The sequence below is a fragment of the Hippopotamus amphibius genome, chromosome 2, assembly GCF_030028045.1.
Source record: "Hippopotamus amphibius kiboko isolate mHipAmp2 chromosome 2, mHipAmp2.hap2, whole genome shotgun sequence".
Lineage (NCBI taxonomy): Eukaryota > Metazoa > Chordata > Mammalia > Artiodactyla > Hippopotamidae > Hippopotamus > Hippopotamus amphibius.
In genome coordinates, this window is record NC_080187.1 from 44,534,946 (window position 1) to 44,552,156 (window position 17,211).

At 38.4% G+C, this 17,211-nt stretch overlaps 1 protein-coding gene across 4 annotated transcripts in view; it reads left to right on the forward strand.

Annotated features, from left to right (window-relative positions):
• Positions 1–17,211, forward strand: part of PRUNE2 (prune homolog 2 with BCH domain) — a 271,291-nt gene that overhangs the window by 76,594 nt on the left and 177,486 nt on the right. For all 4 annotated transcript variants that reach the window (XM_057721032.1, XM_057721034.1, XM_057721035.1 and 1 more), the window contains exon 6: positions 55–149. In XM_057721032.1, coding sequence (XP_057577015.1) covers positions 55–149 — 95 coding nt within the window. The remainder of the gene's footprint in view (positions 1–54; positions 150–17,211) is intronic.

Sequence of the window (17,211 nt, forward strand, 5' to 3'; positions counted from 1 at the left end):
ATTAGCAAAAATGTTTCCCAAGTATAACATACTGTTTTTTTCTCTCATCCACAGGTTTAAGTATTGAACAGACAATGCTGAAGAATCTAAAGGAACTTTCAGATGGAGAAATAAAAGTGGCCATTAGTACTGTGAACATGACCCTGGAGGTAAGGGTGGGAAACCTTTTTCTGCAATGACAGATTTTACACAATTGCATTCTGAGCAACTGGAATACAGTTCTCTCTATTGCATAAGTTAGTGTTAGTCTTTTGCTGTGAATGCTTCTTTGTGATATATTTGACTAGGAAAGCGGGTTTTATTTTGGGTGAAAACACTGTGCTAAACCAATGAAAAATGCCAAACCTGGATTCCCAAGATGAGTGCCATTTCATTCATCTCAGTAAAACAGAACCTAAAACATACTCACCTATGTATACATGTATGTGTATGTATATGTAGTCCTGTTTATTAACAGTGATTATGTATGTGATTAGATTCACTTCCTATTTCTGTGCACCACCCAGCCTTGTCCACAGATCTTTTCTACGAAACCACGTTGTCCTTTGGCTTTTGTAAGCTATTTGGAGGCTTGTCATTTTGGTAATCAGTGGTGACAACGCAAGTATTAATAAGCCCCTCCTTCCAATCTGTTAAATGAATGACTGAAAGTGAATGCAGCTCTTGACTTTGTGTGTTTCCTTGGTGAATTGTCTTTTGTCTACTTTGGGGGTTTTCAGTGACTTGCACGTTAATCTTAATTAACCTAACTAATGGGAATTATATTTTACAGAGGCACATTTGTGCCGTGACGAAATCTGAGTATTTTTTTTCTGTTATGTTACCTTGATCAAGCAATCCACCTTTCATTGAGGCACTGAACTCTCAAGTCAAATTTATGGAGATAAAAATTGCAATATAGGCATTTGTCTTTTAGGTTTTAGACCTGTGTGTTGCTATTCTTTTCTGTTTTCCTGGTGACTGTATCACTGTGTATATTTCTAGGGCAGAACAGGCATGCGTAGGGGTATCCATGCCTCGGAAAACCCAAGAGCAAACCAGGTGCCTTTTTCTGTGATTTCTTTGTGAAATTGTTCCTAGTTGTTTTGATATCCTAGTTCGGCTTGTAGATACCTATGAGTACCAGGAGGCAGAGAGTTGTCACTAAAGATGCTCACACTTGGTGGTGATACGGTGCCTCATAGTTTATAGACCACATTCTCATTGCATATAGAAACTCAGCTGTTTCTATGGACTTTCAAACTGATAAATGCTGCATATAACCAGACGATGATGTGACTCAGTACAAGAAATACATGCAATTTGGGATGTAGTAACTAGATAATCACCTTCAATTAGAAATCTGCTTTATGTCTAGAAAGCCAAGGAAGATGTGGATCTTGCAAGGGTCAGTAGCTCTGAGAATCATTTCTCCCAGTTCAAGCCTTAGGGTTTTCTTTCTCTTTCCTCCCCTCCCCTGTCTCCCTTCATTTAATGGCATCTTATTAGGTTTTAAACGCCTTGTTTGGAATTCCTTTCTAAATTAACATAGAGCATCTTGTAATTGCTTAGGGAACTCTCTGTAGTTAGCAAATTATTTTAAGGCTATTATTATTATTATAGACTTACTGTAGCTTTAATGTACCTTCATTTATATTATAGGAGTATACAAATGGCTTCGTCAGATATGTTAAACTGTAAATGTTTATCAAGCTGAATAAGTTTTAAAAAGATCATCTTAATCTTGACAGTAATTTACATAGAGGTCCGGTAATTAATCAGGCAGCTAAGTACATCTCTGGAAGAGTTATGTGATCTTCTGGGAGGAGGGAGAAGGACATTTATACATATAAAGAAGGGTACACAGATTAAACTCTAATCAGCTAAATGAGAGCTTTTCACTTGTGCATGACAGGGATACTAAAGGTGACTGAGAAATGGAGAAGGAACTCCTTAGTAACAGTGTATATCTTCTTTGAAAGAGAAAATGGACATTATTTACTTAATCTTTCAGCTGGAAAAATCCCCAAGGTAAGGGCAGAGTTTGGTTTTCTGCATAGATCATCCTATGATACAGTGGCGTTTTCACGATCTCTATCTATATTTGATTATATTTCAGCCTTCCTTTCCCATTCCCATTTTAAAATAATGATAGAATCCCCCCTGTCTCGTTTTGTGTGTTTTGGAACAGCTGTTTAATTGCCCTTTAAATCTAGATACATTCTCAAAGAAATGTTCTTCGTTCCTGTGACTTTCTAAATCTCACTTGTCCTCCAAAGCATGGTCAAGACCTAGCAACTTCATGATGACTCATAGAAATTCTGCATTTTTCTATTACCACTTGCAAAACTGACCAACTTAGGACTTAAATATATACTGCATTTTCCATTAATTTTGAACTTGTTTCAAATATTTAATCATGGTTAGATAATATTTTAAGTTAATTGGGGATAAAGATGGTATCATTGACGTCTATCTCCCTTTAATTTCCTGGTACAGAGCTGGGGACAGAGTAGGTATTTGGTAAATACGAACACATGTTGGTATCTGTCATTTGTTCCTTTGATATCTGATTTTTATTTCCTTTTAAATTTAAGTGAGTAGCTAGGAGAGCATAGCCATCTAGCTAGCATCCAAGGCAACCTACTTTGTTTCCTTCCAATCGGTTTCAACTGTAGCTGAAGGCTGAGATCAGATAGATAAAATATAGCCCACATATTTATCAGTAGAACGGTTTATCCAGCTGTCCAAAAATGGAGTGGGTTACTTGTCACTGGAAGAAATCAACTGGAAGTTCTGTGTGATATCATGGCAATGGGAAACAGGATTCCTTACATGTTCAATGGCCCTTTGCAGTGCTGCAACTCCACAGTTACATGTGTCATGGCCATTATTTGCCTGATGACCCACTTCATTTTCTTGGGTGGAAATATTGAGCAAATGAGAAGAATTTGTCTCCTTGCAACATACATAGCATGTTCTTTGGAGGGAAGCCCTGGTTTGGGCGGTAGAAGCCACTGCCTTTGACAGATAGGTTAACTCCGGCCCTCTGTGTTATAAAGAGAAAGCTACTAAACCTTCTGTCTTTCATTTTTATTGTAGTATATCTCATAAATGATAGTTCTAACGAAGGCTATATAGGTTATTGAAAGATCTACCATCGAATGTAAATAATTACAGTAATACCGAGTTTCAGTGTTTTGTTCTATATATGAGGTCAGAATGAATGTGACTTTGAAAAGCAGTTAGATAAAAAATGGCCTCATCAGAAGCATGGCCAGAGGGCTAGTTCTTCTTGCAGAGAGGACTTGGAAGCTAGGACTATGGAAAAGGTACTGCAGTCCCATTTCACATGGCCTCCAGTTCATTCTGAGTCTGAATATAGCACACATCCCATGGGGCATACACACCACATATGGGAATCCATTTCATTCATTACAGTTGTTGATCCTTTGTGCCCTTTTCATTGTTTGCCAACTTGACTATCAGAAAACACACAGGTGGTTTTGATTTTGTTTCAATCCTTCATTTTATTTTTTTTATTTTTTATTTTTTTAAGCTCTTTATTGGAATATGATTGCTTTACACTCTTGTACCAGCTTATGAGGTACATCAAAGTGAATCAGCTGTATTTAGACATATATCCCCATATCCCCTCCCGTGATTCCCCCCACCCTCCCTGTCCCAGCCCTCCAAAGCATCACCCATCATCGAGTTGATCTCCCTTTGTTATACAGCAACTTCCCACTAGCTATCTATTTTACAGTTGGTAGTATATACATGTCTATGCTACTCTCTCACTTTGTCCCAGCTTCCCTTTCACCCCCCGCCCGCCTAACCCCATGTCCTCCAGTCCATTCTCTACATCTACATCTTTATTCTTGCCCTGTCACTGGGTTCATCAGTACCATTTTTTTTTTTTTTTTTGAATTCTATATATATGAGTTAGCATACAGTATTTGTTTTTCTCTTTCTGGCTCACTTCACTCTGTATCACAGACTCTAGGTCTATCCACCTCATTACATATAGCTCCATTTCATTCCTTTTTATGGCTGAGTAATATTCCACTGTATATATATGCCACATCTTCTGTATCCATTCATCTGTCAATGGACATTTAGGTTGCTTCCATGTCCTGGCTATTGTAAATAGTGCTGCAATAAACATTATGGTACATGTTTCTTTTTGGATTATGGTTTTCTCTGGGTATATGCCCAGGAGTGGGATGACTGGATCATATGGTAGTTCTATTTTTAGTTTTTTAAAGAACCTCCAAACTGTTTCCTGTAGTGGCTATATCAACTTACATTCCCACCAACGGTGCAGGAGAGTTCCCTTTTCTTCGCACCCTCTCCAGCATTTATTGTTTCTAGATTTTTTGATGATGGCCATTCTGACCAGTGTGAGGTGATACCTCATTGTGGCTTTGACTTGCATTTCTCTAATGATTAGTGATGTTGAGGATCTGTTCATGTGTTTGTTGGCCATCTGTATATCTTCTTTGGAGAAATGTCTGTTTAGGTCTTCTGCCCATTTGTGAATTGGGTTATTTGCTTTTTTGGAATTGAGCTGCATGAGCTGCTTATATATTTTGGAGATGAATCCTTTGTCCGTTGCTTCATTAGTAAGTATTTTCTCCCATTCTGAGAGTTGCCTTCTTGTCTTGTTTATGGTTTCTTTCGCTGTGCAAAAGCTTTTAAGTTTCATGAGGTCCCATTTGTTTATTCTTGATTTTATTTGCATGATTCTAGGAGGTGGGTCAAAAAGGATCTTGCTTTAATGTATGTCATAGAGTGTTCTGCCTATGTTTTTCACAAGGAGTTTTATAGTGACTGGCCTTACATTTAGGTCTTTAATCCATTTGGAGTTTATTTTTGTGTATGGTGTTAGGAAGTGTTCTAATTTCATTCTTTTACATGTTGCTGTCCAATTTTCCCAGCACCACTTATTGAAGAGGCTGTCTTTTTTCCATTGTATATTCTTGCCTCCTTTGTCAAAGATAAGGTGCCCATATGTGCTTGGGTTTACCTCTGAGTTCTCTATTCTGTTCCATTGATCTTCCTTTCTATTTTTGTGCCAGTACCATGCTGTCTTGATCACTGTGGCCTTGTAGTATAGTTTGAAGTCAGGAAGCCTGATTCCACCAACTCTGTCTTTCCTTCTCAAGATTGCTTTGGCTGTTCGTGGTCTTTTGCGTTTCAATCCTTCATTTTAGTGGAGGAACCAGTAGAGAGAAATGAAGGTTGCCAAAAATAAAATCTGTGTTAAAAACTTTAAATAGTAAAGCCATAGGGAAAAAAAAAGGAGAGAATTTATGGATATTAAAGCACATGCTTAACTGGAACAAAACTTTGCCTTTATGCTTTTGCCAGCAGAATGGAGTGACTCTACATCCTGGGCCTACTTCACTGCTGGTAAAGCAGTATATCTAGATGTTAAGGAAAAGGGACAAATCTTTCCATTCCAATAAGGTGCCACTGAAGCAAATGAGATTACTCATGGCAATACCACATGAACAGTTCCCTCACCAACACCAAGTATTATCACATCTCCTTTAAGCATCACCCCAAAGGCTGTCAGTCATTAGCATCTTTCTTCAAGAAGAACAGTAGCCAAGCACTGACTTGATCACTTTTGTTATGACCAATCACATTATGATTTATTCCTGCATATATAGTGTATCAGTTAGCTGCCATAACAAAGCACCACAAACTGTGTGACTTAATCAACATAACTTTATTGTGTCACAGTCTGGAGGTTGGAAATCTAAGATCTGGTATTGGCAGGATAGGTTCCTTCTGAAAGCTGAGAGAGAATCTGTTCCATGCCCCTCTCCTAGCTTCTGGTGGTTTGCTGGCAACCTTTGGCATGCCTCGGCTTGTAGAAGCGTCACCTTGGTCTCTACCTTTGTTTTCACACTATCTTCCCTCTGTTCATGTCTCCAAATTTTTCCTTTTCATATGGTCATTAGTCATATTGGGTTAGGGTCCACCCTGATGACCTTATCTTAACTATTATATCTGCAATGACTCTCTTTCCAAATAAGGTCACATTCTGAGGTGCTGGAGGTTAGGACTTCAACATACAATAAGACTGTATGAATGAACCTATTGCCTGCTAAGCACATTTCATCTGTCACTCCCACGTGTTTTTATTTTAAATAATTTCCTTCAAATGAGGAACAGTGAGGATTTGCAACTCTTGAAGTTTTGTCTCCTTTACTCGGAGCTGGAGTTCAAGGGAATAGCTCCAGCCTGTTTTCTCTCTGGGGCCCCCTCATGACCAGACACTATGCTATTTGAAACCTGGAATAGAACACATGGGATGCATTCTGGTAAAGTGACTCAGACCTGTGACTCATTTTGCCCTGCACAGAGATTACCAGCCAAGCTGCACCTTGGAACACTGCAGAAGGAAAAATACCAACCTGTTCCCTTAGCGTTCAGAGCCCGGACCAGAATGAATTCCCAAGATCACTGTTAAACTCCTCCCTAAGAAAAGTGAACATTTATTCAGGCTGCAGTGAAGCATCTCTGAACCATTGTAACCCATGTTGTAAGACTGAGCTAACTAGTGTGAAACCTGGTTTACCAGTTTTAAGCATCAAATATGATTTTTCATTGTTTGAGCTTGGAGTTTTTTGGAGTTCAGGACGAAAGTACCTCTACAGTATTTCACTACCTTATTTTGTCATAAAATGCATAGTAGTATTTGAGGAAGTATATATTATTTTTGGTTAGTATATTCTTCAAATTCCAAATGCTTATGCTGGAGGTGATTTTTCAAAGCTGTTTGGCCAACCAATGGAAATATGTGTAACCACTGCTTCTGTTTCCTTTTGAGCCCAGGGCTGCCAGCTCCTACTTGTTAAGAAGAAGTTAACATTTGAGGATGAGTGTTCACTGTGTACCAGGTAGCAGAGTAAGAACTTGCAAACATTATCTTATTTAAGCCTCCCAGCAGCCCCATGAGCTAGAAGTGCTACGATTACCCCTGTATTGGTTAAGGTAACTCTAAAGCAGTGATAGATAAACCCCAAATCTCAAAGACTTAACACATAACTTATTCATTTTTTGCTCATGCAGCAAAATCCAATATAATGTTCCTGGTTGGGTGGCCAGGGGTGATTCAAAGACTGTCTTTAACATGTAGCTCCCAAGATTGCCGAGACATCTCCATCCTCTCTCTCAAGATGGAGAAGAGCTTGGAGGCCAAAGGTGGGAGGTTTTATGGATCTTATCAGAAGGTAGCATCTGTCACTTCTGCTCACATTTCATTGGCCCAGTCACATGGTTGCATCTGACTGCAGGGAGGCTGTAGTCTAGTTGTATGCACAAGAAGAAGAACCTGTTTGAAGAATAATTCCCCAGTTTCTGCCACAATATCCATCTTGGACGTGAGGAAATTGGAATCTAGAAATGTTAAATCACTTGTCTAATGTAGAGCTGGGACCAAAACCGGGTCTGTTCTGCCCAAACATTGTGTTTACTACTTGGGATATGATGCCCACTTGGGGGTTTGCTAGTAAGTCATCAGGTGTCAGTCATTGCCCTGAACACCAGGTGTCAGACAGCCTAGACAGACATCCTTAAGCAATCCTTGGTTGGAACTTCTGTTTTCCCTACTTTGGGTATCAAGCCACTTCTTTATGTTCATATCCTTGCTTCATTTTAATTTTTGACCTGTAAACACCATCTAACTTCTAAGTATTCGTAGTAAATGTAATTATCAGCCCCTCATATAGAGCAGGTTTGGAAAAATAAGTCAGGCAGATGAAAATAATAAAAGAAAAAAGATTATGAGGTGAGGGATAGGACATGCCATGTAAGAAGGAAGGAATTCTGATGTTTTTTTCTCTGCCTGCCTCTAGAATTCAAGGACATGGTTACCTTGTTGTGATATAACTTTTTAAAATCTGTGTTCAAAATAGAGAGCAGCCCAATCAGTGAAAAATGTTAATGGTAGAGATTTTTTATGGAAAGAAAACAGCATTACTTTAGAGCACTATTGTAATTCCTAATAACGAAATTCTGAGTAGTTGAGGTGTTAGGAGTTCTTAATTCATACCTGGCTGAAGAGTCCAAAGGGGTTTAAAGCAAATGACAAACGCGTTTAGGTGACTTTCATTGTGTGAATTTAACAGTCGGTGCGTAAGTGTCACCTGAAGTGTGAATTACAATTTGAAACTAATTCAGAGCTAATAATTCATAGCTTCTTAAGGACAAGGGCAGGATGGAAAAGTGAAACCTGAAATCAGAAAAGTAGACTTGCATTCCTACTCTGAGCTATGAGCAGTTCTTAGTAATGAGACATAATTGAAATGAGGGAATCGAAATTCCCTACTTAATGAATGGTTTATCGTATCAGCTGCAACAGCACTTTGTCTTTGGAAAAAAATGTACTAAGCAGCTGAAGTTTACAATATTTAGATATATTTGTAGATAGGTATCTCCTTCTGCAGATGACTAAACATATTTCAAGGTACCAGAGGAAGTCTGCAAAACTGGCCTATCTAGAAATACCTTATAATGGAATTCCTGTTTTATATTTACAGCTAAACTGAGGTTGGAGACAACTTGATATTTTCATTGTTTTTACCTATTGGCCAGTTTCAAATGGATTTAAATGATTCACAAAACTTGGCCTATCTAGCTATGTTTCTCTACATTTATTCCCCTCAATGGTACAAAATACCTCAATACTCAATATTTAGAGGTCATAAAGTTACTTATTATGCACTGTGCTTTCTTTGCTATGGGGTAGTGCACCGGGCCCTCCTGCTCCTCCCCTGAAACTCTATAGAAGTGTATTCACGTGGAGGAAGTGGAAAAGGAGGAGCACAGAAAACACAGAGCCTGCCCCAGGCATAAACTCTCCTCAGGGCCCAGAAATCCCCACTGACTTCCCTAGGCAACTGTGAAGTGGGAAAGAGATAATGAGATCAGATGCTATGAGGACACATCCTCATCAAGAGGCTGTGGGGATCCCTTATCAAGGGATGCTAGCCTCAAAAATGGCTATTGGGCTTGGTGCAGAAAAGAAGAAAGCTGTGGGAGGCGCCGCCTGCCACTCCAGGAAGCCCAGATGGGGTTGATTGCTAGTGAATGAGCAGGGTAGAGTCAGTGTCCCATTTGATGGTATTTTACTTGCAGCATCTCTGGTAGACAACATGATCCAGATTTACATGCCAATGTGGGTGTGTATCATCCATAACCACTCTCTCTTTTCATTGCATTCCCACCCACAATGTGCCCATGCGTCTGCCTAGCACCAAGGACATGGTACAAAACAGAGTTGCGATACCCCACCTAGGATTCCTGAGGTCAAGAGGTGTTGGGTCTAATTGGCTCCCTGATCACCGCCTTCTCCTCAGATAAAATGGTGTTCCAATTACCTACTGCTGTGTCACAAGCCATCCCCAGAACCTAGAGACTTAAAATAAGATAGCATTATCTCTCATAATTCTGTGGGTTTTGGGGTTTCAGGTGAGAAGTTTTTGCCCAGAGTGTCTCATGCAGTTGCAGTCAGATGGTAGTCACCTGTGAGCTCCGTTGGGACTCACCAGGCATGGGCTTCCCACAGCCTGACACTTAGATTCTAAGAGAGAGCGCAAGAGTGAACTTGGGAAGAGACTCAGGTAGACGCTGCAATTTTTGTGACCTGACTTCAAATATCTCAGCATATCGCTGCCGTCATGTTTGACTGTTCCTGCAACTCCCTAAGGACAGCCCAGACTGATGAGGAAATAGAATGAGCAGTGGTGTGCTGGTAAAGGTTTAACAATGGGCTCCTTGAAAAAAACTATGCACACGTATTACTGATACGTGAGATATATAGCACACACTTTACAAATTACATACTCTTTATTGTAAATTCTGTACAATCGATGCTTACAGAATGAGTTCGTTAATTTTAATGCAGCTCTTGCATTGCAATTGACGAACCAGTATAGTTCCAACAAGAAAGTAGTTGATATTTTTGTTTTGTTTTGTTTCGTTTTAATAAGAAAGTGAAACAACAGACTTTTGTCTGAACGTTACCTGTTTGTCAACAGCATGAATGACTTCTTTGCTGATTTAAAGAATAGTTTTCAAATACTGGAAGAACATGTCCTCAGAGTTTTGTTTTTATTTTTGCTTTTTATTTTTGTGCTAGTCACAGTGTGATGGCTAGAAACACAGTCCACTATTAAGTTTAGCCTACGTAATTAACTTTCTCCATTATTTTCTTAAATCAAGACAGGAAAATTTTTTTCTGTAAAGAGCAAGATAGTAAATATATCAGACTTTGTGGTCCACGAGGCAAAACTGAGGATTTTTTGCAGAACTTAATAACAATTGGAAAGTGTTTAGCTCACTGGCTGTATGGAAACAGGCAGTGGGCTAAATTTGGCCTGTAGGCCATAATTTGCCAGCACTTGCTCTAGAAAATCAATAAATCAATTAAACAAGCTTTGATTTGTAGTGTTTGCCAGTTTTCACAGTGTAAATACTCTTACCATGGCCAGTTTCAAGGTACCAATGTGATATCATCAAAACACAGTTGGGAATAGTTCTAACACTGTGTTGTATAACTAAAATTTGCTAAGAGAGTATATCTTAAGCATTATCACAAAGAGAAAAGAAAAGTAAAGGAAAGAAAAGAAAAGAGAAAAGAAAAAAAGCTCATCATCATGTTGTATACTTTAAATATGTTACAATTTTATTTGTAAAAAAAAAAAACAGATTGGGAAGAGATGCACAGAAGCATACCATTATATAGCATTTCCCAGCAGACAGATGCAATAGATGTAAATAACCTCAAGAACATATATGGTGTAGTAAAATAATTAGGAAGCGATGAGTTTTAAGAATTTATGACTTGTTTTTAATATAATTTATTTAATGTGGAATATTTAATCTAATTTTTATAATGCCTGTGTTTAATTTGTAAATGGTGGGTTTTCAAATTTCCTAAAAATTGTACAGTCATCTCTTACCAACCTGTACAAGTCAGTGCAAGCATACCACTGGGAATTAGATCACAATTCTTTTTTTTGTGTGTGTGTTTTACAATTTATTTTATTGAAGTATAGTTGATTTACAAAGTTGTGTTAATTTCTACCTTACAGCAGAGTGATTCAGTTTTACATATATACATTCTTTTTCATATTCTTTTCCATTATGGTTGATCATATAATATTGAATATAGTTCCCTGTGCTATATATAGTAGGACCTTGTTGTTCCATTCTATATATACCAGTTTTCTCTGGTAACTCCAAACTCCCAATCCATCCTTCCCCCATGCCCCTTCCTCCTTGGCAACCACAAGTCTGTTCTCTATGTCTGTGAGTCTCTTTTTCATAGATAAGTTCATTTGTGTCATATTTTAGATTCCATATATAAGTGATATCGTATGGTATTTGTCTTTCTCTTTCTGACTTACCTCACTTAGTGTGATCCATCTATCCATCCATCCATCCATCCGTCCATCCATCCATCCAGCATTAGGTCCATCCATGTTGCTACAAATGGCATCATGTCATTCTTTTTTATGGCTGAGTAGTATTCCATTGTGTATATGTACCACATCTTCTTTATCCATTCATCTTTTGATAGACATTTAAGTTGTTTCCATGTCTTGGCTATTGTAAATAGTGCTGCAGTAAATATTGGGTGCATGTATCTTTTCAAATTATAGTTTTCTCTGCATATACACCCAGGATCCTGGGATTGCAGGATCATATGGCAACTCTATTTTTAGTTTTCTGAGAAACCTCCATACTGTTTTCCACAGTGGCTGCACCAACTTACTTTCCCACCAACAGTGTAGGAGGGTTCCCTTTTCTCCACACCGTCTCCATCATTAGACAGAATGATGGCCATTCTGACTGGTGTGAGGTGGTACCTTATTGTAGTTTTGATTTGCATTTCTCTAATAATTAGTGATGTTGAGCATCTTTTCATGTGCTTTTTGGCCATCTGTATGTCTTCTTTGGAGAAATATCTGTTTAGATCTTCTGCCCATTTTTAAATTGCATTGTTTGTTTTTCTTATATTGAGCTGCATGGGCTGTTTGTATATTTTGGAGATTAATCTCTTGTCGGTTGCTTCATTTGCAAATATTTTCTCCCATTCTAAGGGTTGTCTTTTTGTTTTGTTTGTGGTTTCCTGTGCTGTGAAAAGCTTTTAAGTTTAATTATATCCCATTAGTTTATTTTTGCTTTTATTTCTGTTGCTTTGGGAGACTGACCTAAGAAAACATTGGTTTGATTTATATCAGAGAATGTTTTGCCTACGTTCTCTTCTAAGAGTTTTATGGTGTCAAGTCTTTAAGCCATTTTGAGTTTATTTTTGTGTATGATGTGAGGGTGTGTTCTAACTTCATTGATTTATGTGCAGCTGTCCAAATTTCCCAATATCGCTTGCTGAGGAGACTGTCTTTTCTCCATTGTATATTCTTGCCTCCTTTGTTGAAGATTAATTAACTATAGGTGTGTGGGTTTTTTTCTGGGCTCTCTGTTCTGTTCCATTGATCCATATGTCTGTTTTTGTGCCAGTACCACACTGTTTTGATTACTATAGCTTTGCAGTATTGTCTGAAGTCCAAGAGGGTTATGCCTCCTGCTTTGTTCTTTTCCTTCAGGATTGCTTTGGCACTTCTGGGTCTTTTTTGGTTCCATAAAGATTTTAGGAGTATTTGTTCTAGTTCTGTGAAAAATGTCATGGGTTATTTGATAGGGAATCATAGTAAATCTGTAGATTGCTTTGGGTAGTATGGCTATTTTAACAATATTAATTCTTCCAATCCAAGAGCATTAGACCCCAATTCTTGATGTGAGGAGGAACATGTGCCTATAAGGAGGGAAGCAATTGAAGGTGACCATCTTTGGAGACTATTTACCAAAGAAGGGGATTGTTTCTGATATCCAAGGTTGTGTCATTAAGTCCTAGGCTTTATTCTATGAATCAAGGAAAGGTAGAATCTTAACTTATGATTCCTAATTTACTTTCATGCACTTTGGTCAATGGTATCATATGTCTGACAGTTAATAATTTTGGCTTAGATTAAGAGTGGGTAGGGCCACACTGTGGCTAGAGATAGTGGGTCATGTGTACAGTACTGAACAGCATCAGATAATTAGTCTTTAGGGTCTTTCCTACTTGGACACAAACATCACAGCCACCCCTGCCTCTACTCATCAGTCACCACGTGTGCTGGGGACTCAGACTTTTGCCCTGGAAGCCTTGTCTTCCCCACTCTCTGGTCTTTTCTATTCAGCTAAAGACACAGAGCTTGTTTTCTTCAGTAACGCAGCCTGGGTGGTCACCAGTTTCCTCTTGAGCTTCACCTTCATGGGCCGTGCTAGTGAGAATCTGGTAACATCTTTGGACCACATTTTCTGTGTACTTTTTTTTTTAAAATCACTTCCTGTCTTTCATTTCCTTTGTAGGTTTCACACAGCTTTTCCCTTTTCCGTATGTCAACCTGCTCCTTATCAGAAATGCTATTCCATTCTTCACTGCCACTTCTCCTGCCTTGGTATTACCACACTTTCTTCCAGTAACTTCTTAATTATTTGTAATTAAAAAGCCAATAAAGAGTCTTCATGTATGTCACCAAAATGTCTAACGCTCTCCATTTAAATGTGGTATTTCTGGTACCTGTTACCTTATTTGGGGACCTCTCTCTTAAGTTCACAATCACCTTGGGAAAATGGGCGTATCATCAGAAGGCATTTAATAAATTCATGTATCACTGCAACTTATATAAATAAAAATGGTACATTTCTAGACTTCAAAAGTGATAAGCAGGCAATTCTGTTTTACTGAAATCCTTTAGCAAGAGCAGTAAGTTGATCTTTTCCTTGTGAAGGAAATGGAGTATCCATGCCTGCCTTCCTGAGAAAAGAGCTCCATGATATGGTAGAATTCAGCACCTCTCTTATCATGGTATTTGGAAAGCTAATAGGTAGGCTTTGGTTCTTGTCAGTTTAACCACACCATAAAATGACAAAGAAACCAGAAAACAGCCTATTTTTTTTTTATTGAATGAATTAAACGCTTATTCAAATAATCCATGAAAATTATAGCAACCATGAGTTGGGTTTTTTTTTAATTTTTTTATTTTTTGGGGGGTACACCAAGTAAAACAGCCTATTAAGTTAATTCATTCTCAACTTCAGCACTGCTGAGGGAATTAAGAAATAGCATTTCACAAAATATGTTGGTGACAGTTTGAACTTTTTTTATAACATAATATCTAATTCTCTTCTGCATCTTTCTTTACGAGAAGGGAAACCCTCAGGACATAGTGATATGCTAGGATGACTGCTCTTTCGCTTTGTAAATACATTTTTTAAGTGTACTATAATGTCATTTTGATGGTTTAATTTCTGGAAGGATTTGGCTAATTGCATTTTTAGGAATGTACTCAGACCAGTTTTAGCTGTCCGGTGTTACTTTTAATAGCAGCTGTTGCTTACCTTTTCTCTTGTTTATTTTCTCTCTCACACGCTTTCAGAGTTGTTTTGCTAATTTGGAGACCTGACCTTGGTTTAAATCAGTCTGTCTGTAACACTCCTGTGAATCATATACAATATTTTAATGGTTAATTACTACATTGTATCAACTTGTCATAGAAAAGCAGGCTGTGAAGTGAAAGGAAAAATTGTTCCCTTTTCTTGTGACAGAAGAAACATGTACAGAAGAGACACAGTAAAGTGGGATGGTGAGTGCCCCTTTCCCATCTGTGTAGGTAAATGCTGAATCTGTTCCCCAAGTAACAGAGACTCTTTTTTTTAGTACACACTGAGATGAAATAATAAATTTATACCAAATAGCCAGTGGCAATTTAGATAAATAAAAAGACTCAAACAAAAGAATAATTTAGGATTCTTTCTGAAGTAGACATCTTGTTCCTTAATCGACAGTGATTGTGGAGGTTGGCTGTGCCGACTGTGGGAGAAGAGTGGGTTATGGTAGGTTGGTGGTGTCACCTAGTGGTAGAAAAGGGAAAACAGATTAAGGTGCTAGAACTAGGATTTGGTAATTTATTATCATCTTTTATTCCTTCAAAAGAATAATTTAATGCTCCTTGTATTCATAGCATGGCACTAGTCAATACCTTGAATAATTCAAATTTTAAAAATAAACTTAATAGTATCCAACATGTTTTGGGTGTTTACTATGTACCATACATTTTGTTTTTATTTTCTCATTGAACCTCCATGACTACCCCCTGAAATAAGCCTACTCTTATTTCCAACTTGTAAATTAACTGTAAAAGACACTTCTAGAAATGGTAGTTCATGACATGAAGTATTTATGGCTATATTTTGCCTTCCAATATTTTAGACTAGCATTCCTTTCATGATGCCGTTATGAAATCTAATTTTCAGTGTCTTCGGAATGCCCATGCCAAGCACATGTGTTGGTGACTCTCCATTGTTCTGGTCTTTAAAAGTGCTTTTTTTTTAACCAAAAGCAAACAGTTTTCTTGTACCTACCTGCCGATGGAGGCCAAACAATGAGGCTCCCGACCTATACTACAGTCATTGACACCATCGCTCAGCCTGCAGCACTTCAGACTGACTGATCTGTCTTTGGGATACCAGGGTTAAAGAGGAGGTTTCTGAAAGCATGCGCTCATCTCATCTGTTCTCTTAATCACACATTAACATAGTCATTTGTCTTCCAGTATTTTTGTTGAGTAGCTACTATATGCTGAAATACGGGCTAGATCCTATGGTACAAGCTTATGAATGATTAGTAATTTTAATTGGCTTTAATGGGCTAATACAGGACACCAGAGTTTCTGACTCAATAACTCTAGGTTGGGTCTGAGAATTTGTATGTCTCATAAATTCCCTGGGACGCGGACGTTGCTGGTCCAGAGACCACATTTTGAGTACCATTGGCTCAGAGCCATTTAATTCAGGTTCCAACTTTTGGGCACATGTGCACGGATCCTGAGGAAGGGAACTGGCATTCACCAAGTTTCTAGCACTATATTAGGTGCATTACGTTAGTTATCGTTTAAAATCCTGATGCCTTCCTTATGATGTATGTAGGCAGCTGTTATATGTATTTTGCAGGTGATTGAACTGAGGCCCAGAAAAGGGAAATAAGCTACAGAGTAGGCATTCCAACTCAGGGACAGCTGAGTCCAGAGTCCTCATTCTTTCCTAATTATTCTGTGTTGGGTCACAGAAGAGTAATTGTTACCATCGATGATTAACTAGCCTGTATTTTTCTGGAACTGTCTTACTGAATTAGCTGGCTGTGGACCTAATTCAGGTATGAGAGAGACGTTCTGGTATGAGAGATTAAAAAGTTCATGTTTCCCCAAAACTTAGTGGCTTCAAAAAACAAAAATTTAGTATTTCACATGATTCTGCTGGTCTTGTCTGAGCTTACTCCTGTGGCTACAGTCAGGTGATGGCTCTGCTGGACTGATCGATCTAGGGTTGCCTCACTCACATGGGTGAGGCCTCAGCTGGGAAGGTTGGAACGAATAGCTAGGTGGCTGAGCCTCTCTTCATATGTGGTCTTTCAGCTCAGGTTTCTTCACTGGAGAGCAGAAGCCTTCCAAAATGGCAGAAGCAAGAACCTTGGGCACTTGCAAGTCCCACAGGGTCATGCCACATTCTGTTGGTCAAAACAAGTCATGTCATAGGACCAGCCTAGACAGAGTGAGGAAAAAGACTCCACCTCCAAATGGGAGGAGCTGGAAGTCATCTGTGATCACTTAAAATCCACCAGAATCTCCAAACAGGACTCTTTGTCATCTAGTTTCTCAAGTATTTGTAACGTTTTTGTGGTTTTAGTTGTCTTAGATTTTATTCAGATGAAGGCCATCCTATCAGATGTTCTTAAGCCCATTGGAAGAGTCAAGTTACGAATGAGCATTGGGAGAGGACAATCATGAAATGAAGTTCTTGCTTTTTGACTGATAAAGCTGATAAATCTGCCTCCTAGGATGGGACTAGGGCTCCAGGGCTTCCGTATTCTCCTTGCAGGCTTAAAGACCTCCAATAGGAGAGAAGGTTTTTATAAATTATGTCTTTAAGTTTATAAAAATTTGCTTTGAATTTGTAAGAATTCATAGAAATAGGAAATTATAAAGAGTAAAAAGACAGGATGATCAGGTTAGAAATGTTTATTCAAAACTCTTAAGCAGTAGGAAACTGGGCAAGTTCATCTTTGTGCATGGTATAATTTAGTTTGAAAAATATGTGTGCATCTCAAGC